Source organism: Salminus brasiliensis, chromosome 10 (genome assembly GCF_030463535.1).
Source record: "Salminus brasiliensis chromosome 10, fSalBra1.hap2, whole genome shotgun sequence".
Taxonomy (NCBI): Eukaryota; Metazoa; Chordata; class Actinopteri; order Characiformes; family Bryconidae; genus Salminus; species Salminus brasiliensis.
Window position 1 is genome coordinate 41,619,350 of NC_132887.1, and position 5,000 is coordinate 41,624,349.

The 5,000-nt window shown below is 45.8% G+C and overlaps 1 protein-coding gene across 1 annotated transcript in view; it reads right to left on the reverse strand.

Annotated features, from left to right (window-relative positions):
• Positions 1 to 3,584: 3,584 nt before the first annotated feature.
• Positions 3,585 to 5,000, reverse strand: part of gnrh3 (gonadotropin-releasing hormone 3) — a 2,090-nt gene continuing 674 nt past the window's right edge. Inside the window, 3 exon segments of the mRNA XM_072688920.1 lie at positions 3,585 to 3,690; positions 3,692 to 3,730; positions 4,245 to 4,310. Of these exon segments, the coding sequence (XP_072545021.1) occupies positions 3,658 to 3,690; positions 3,692 to 3,730; positions 4,245 to 4,310 (138 nt within the window). The 3' untranslated portion in view covers positions 3,585 to 3,657.

Consider the following 5,000-nt stretch of genomic DNA (forward strand, 5'->3'; position numbering starts at 1 on the left):
AGCAGTAGCTGTAGCAGTAGCTGTAGCTGTACCCGGAGTAGTAGCTGTAGCTGTAGCTGTAGCAGTAGCTGTAGCTGTAGCTGTAACAGTAGCTGTAGCTGTAGCAGTAGCTGTACCCGGAGTAGTAGCAGTAGCAGTAGCTGTAACAGTAGCTGTAGCTGTAGCAGTAGCTGTACCCGGAGTAGTAGCTGTAGCAGTAGCTGTAGCTGTAGCTGTAGCAGTAGCTGTACCCGGAGTAGTAGCTGTAGCAGTAGCAGTAGCTGTAGCAGTAGCTGTAGCTGTAGCAGTAGCTGTACCCGGAGTAGTAGCTGTAGCAGTAGCTGTAGCTGTAGCAGTAGCAGTAGCTGTAACAGTAGCAGTAGCAGTAGCTGTAGCTGTAGCAGTAGCAGTAGCTGTAACAGTAGCAGTAGCTGTAGCAGTAGCAGTAGCAGTAGCTGTAGCAGTAGCTGTAGCAGTAGCTGTAGCTGTAGCAGTAGCAGTAGCAGTAGCTGTAGCAGTAGCTGTAGCTGTAGCAGTAGCTGTAGCAGTAGCTATAGCTGTAGCTGTAGCTGTAGCTGTAGCAGTAGCTGTAGCTGTAGCAGTAGCTGTAGCAGTAGCTGTAACAGTAGCTGTAGCTGTAGCAGTAGCTGTACCCGGAGTAGTAGCTGTAGCTGTAGCTGTAGCAGTAGCTGTAGCTGTAGCTGTAGCAGTAGCTGTAGCAGTAGCTGTAGCTGTACCCGTACCCGGAGCAGTAGCTGTAGCTGTAGCAGTAGTAGTAGCAGTAGCTGTAGCAGTAGCTGTAGCAGTAGCTGTACCCGGAGCAGTAGCTGTAGCAGTAGCAGTAGCAGTAGCTATAGCTGTAGCAGTAGCAGTAGCAGTAGCTGTAGCAGTAGCTGTAGCTGTACCCGGAGTAGTAGCTGTAGCTGTAGCTGTAGCAGTAGCTGTAGCTGTAGCTGTAACAGTAGCTGTAGCTGTAGCAGTAGCTGTACCCGGAGTAGTAGCAGTAGCAGTAGCTGTAACAGTAGCTGTAGCTGTAGCAGTAGCTGTACCCGGAGTAGTAGCTGTAGCAGTAGCTGTAGCTGTAGCAGTAGCAGTAGCTGTAGCTGTAGCTGTAGCTGTAGCAGTAGCAGTAGCTGTAGCAGTAGCAGTAGCTGTAGCAGTAGCTGTAGCTGTAGCTGTAGCAGTAGCTGTAGCTGTAGCTGTAACAGTAGCTGTAGCTGTAGCAGTAGCTGTACCCGGAGTAGTAGCAGTAGCAGTAGCTGTAACAGTAGCTGTAGCTGTAGCAGTAGCTGTACCCGGAGTAGTAGCTGTAGCAGTAGCTGTAGCTGTAGCAGTAGCAGTAGCTGTAGCTGTAGCAGTAGCTGTAGCTGTAGCAGTAGCTGTAGCTGTAGCTGTAGCTGTAGCAGTAGCTGTAGCAGTAGCTGTAGCAGTAGCTGTAGCTGTAGCAGTAGCTGTAACAGTAGCTGTAGCTGTAGCTGTAGCAGTAGCTGTAGCAGTAGCTGTAGCTGTAGCTGTAGCAGTAGCTGTACCCGGAGTAGTAGCTGTAGCAGTAGCAGTAGCTGTAGCAGTAGCTGTAGCTGTAGCAGTAGCTGTACCCGGAGTAGTAGCTGTAGCAGTAGCTGTAGCTGTAGCAGTAGCTGTAACAGTAGCTGTAGCTGTAGCAGTAGCTGTAGCAGTAGCTGTAGCAGTAGCAGTAGCTGTAGCAGTAGCTGTAGCTGTACCCGTACCCGGAGCAGTAGCTGTAGCTGTAGCAGTAGCAGTAGCTGTAGCAGTAGCTGTAGCTGTACCCGTACCCGGAGTAGTAGCTGTAGCTGTAGCTGTAGCAGTAGCTGTAGCTGTAGCTGTAGCAGTAGCTGTAGCAGTAGCTGTAGCTGTAGCAGTAGCTGTAGCTGTACCCGTACCCGGAGCAGTAGCTGTAGCTGTAGCAGTAGCTGTAGCAGTAGCTGTAGCAGTAGCTGTAGCTGTAGCAGTAGCTGTACCCGGAGCAGTAGCTGTAGCAGTAGCAGTAGCAGTAGCAGTAGCTATAGCTGTAGCAGTAGCAGTAGCAGTAGCTGTAGCAGTAGCTGTAGCTGTAGCTGTAGCAGTAGCAGTAGCTGTAGCTGTAGCTGTAGCAGTAGCAGTAGCAGTAGCAGTAGCAGTAGCTATAGCTGTAGCAGTAGCAGTAGCAGTAGCTGTAGCAGTAGCTGTAGCTGTAGCTGTAGCAGTAGCTGTAGCTGTAGCTGTAGCTGTAGCAGTAGCTGTAGCTGTAGCTGTAGCAGTAGCTGTTAGTCGGAGACAAACCAGCGGGCATTATGGTGTGCGCTCAATTAATAGGAAGTGAGTATTTTGGCCATACATGGTGCATATTTTCCAATTCCACGCTGTAAAAACATGAATGCTTATTGGATTGAAGGTGATGTGTGTTTGTGTAATGAAGGAGAACAACACTCTGTATCAAGGTATGCATAATTACCTTTTCCAAAAAGAGATTGAACTCAGAAATGGTACAAAGGCTTTCAGAGGATGCTGAGATCACAGAACCATTGAACGTGTTGTTGTAAATAGTCAATAGGATTGCAAGAAACGTGTTGAGTTAAAAAGAGGTTTATTAACATTTGGTGGGCCGAGGGCTCTGTAGCTGTTCAATAGAAAAAAGAATCCTGAAAAATACAATTTAATAATTGTGCAAACAGTGTAGCGCCAACCTTAAGATGTAAGCCATTAAAAGATATTTGAGGATGGTCTATAACGATGATATTCCAATGATATTCGTTTGCAGCAGTCTAAAGTGACTAAGGGTAATATTAGACAGGTGATTAGACTGGCTCAGGCGATGTCCGATGCTGTAATATACTCTAGCCCCATCCCAATATAGCGCGGCTCACACCACTGAACTGCAGGATGTCCAAGTAGACTTCATACAATTGGCTATAATTTAAGGACAAGCCTGGTATTATAGGTAGGGATGGGGTCCACCCCACATTCAGTCAGTCCTTGGGAAGCTCTGCTAGTTCACACTGGACAGTAACTGCAACTGCACTGCACTGGTAAATATGCTGCACTCTTGGCTTCTGACCATTTTTGCTCTGATTGAGTAGAATAAAGCTCATGCACATGGGTCCTACAAACCTGCGTTACAGTCGCCATTGGACACAGTTATAAGCAAGCATGGTGTTAACATTTGAATTGTTATGCAGATGATGCGCAGCTCTATATATTAGCCAAACCTCCTGATGATACATATATGTAATTTTACAGATCAAAACTGAACATATTTTATTGTTTGCTTTTCTGTGAGTGTTGTGGAGTGTTTGCTGGGACAGACAGGCTTATTCAGGGTCTTTTAAGCCCCAATGGAAAAACTATAACAGAGATAACAGAGAGACTGTGGTTCACATTCTGACAGTGACAAAAAAAATGGGTTCCAAACTTACTACTGCAGTGAGTCACATGATCCACACACACAGGCAGAGAACCTAGGGCCCTCACAGGAGAAGAAAGACAACCGCCGCAAATGAAAATATCCTCTAAAGAAGAATTTTCTGTGAATCTGGTTTCAGAAATCTCAGCTTTTGCTGCAAATAAAAGAATAACTGAGGTAGAAAAAGTAGAAACAGCAGCTGGTGGAGAGGCAGGAGACTTTTATTTAGCTGTTCCACTGTGGTGTGTGTGTGTGGTGTGTGTGTGGGTCTGTGTGTTTTACTCTGCTCTCCCTCGTCTTCTGTAGGAGATTCCTTTTCTTCTTCAGAGCTTTAGAATCTTCTTCATTCATCTGTATACACACATGCATACACACACACATATGCACAAGTATGAATTTTAATGACTGTGCTTTGACCCCCTGCCCCCTCTTCATTTATGTTAAAGACTGTGTATGCCTATTCCTCCTTTGTCCAAACACACACACACACACACACTCTAACAATTTAAATCATCATTCTGTTTTCAGTCATATCAGACTGATGCTGAAGCTCCACTGACTCCAGCTCCTCTACCTTCAGATCAAGCTTCTGGAGCTCTCAGCTAGAGGGCGCTCACTGCCTCCACCAGTCCTTCACTTTTTGACTGGTTTTTTGTTGTTAGGTGGATTGTCTGAGGTGGTGGTTGGTGAATCAGTGTCAGCTTCATGTAACGTTAAGGGAAGCTGTTTGCTTTGTCCCTCATTTCTAAGTGGGTGTTTACTGGTGTGACTGGCAGAGAATTTGGGAGTAGTGTGTGTGTGAGTGTTAAGGGTTGGTGTGCATCAATGTGAATGCAAGTTTAAGTGTGTATGGGTAAACACTTACGATCTGCAGTGGAGTTATGTGCTCCAGAGGAAGAAAGGCCACAACTGCATTTCCTGCGTCCATCACCTGAAACAGTCACACTGCAGTTCAGTTTCTATCACTGAATAAATGATGACTAGCGTTAGGATTAAGGCTAGGATTAGGGTTACTATGTTCTGTAAGACTTCATGGCAAATGAGCTGTTATTACAAGGGTGGCCAAATCTGCACATGAGTAAATGGCAGTCATATCATCTTTACCTGTTTAGAGGTGGTTTGTTGGTTACAGAGGAAACAAAAGTCAAGTGACGAACAAAACTGGGCACAGAATTGAACCCCTACTTTTAGCAAATTGGCAGTAATTCTGTAAGCAAGACCGCATTTACTATTAGCCACTAGCAGGGGGTCTGACCTGGATTAAAGAACTCCAAGTCCCAAAATCCCCAGTGGCAATCAGCGCTGACCAAGCCCACCTGTGTGGCATACATATATACCCATATATATACCCAGCCAAAACACACTTCTCTGTCACTCCTTTGTAGAGGGGTGAACAGTAAACTGTGGGGTTAGAGGGGATCCAGGAACTGGCCTTTGCCTGTGTGATTTCTACAAGCTTGGATGTTGATTCTGTTAGTGAAAACGTAGTAAAGCGTCTCTGAACCTTACAGATGATTAGCATGATGTCGAGTCATTATGTTTTTGTTAATGCCATCACAGCTGAATCTGTTTTAGTACAGTCAAATCCCTAAAAGTAGTTCCACACTGTGCAACAGTAACA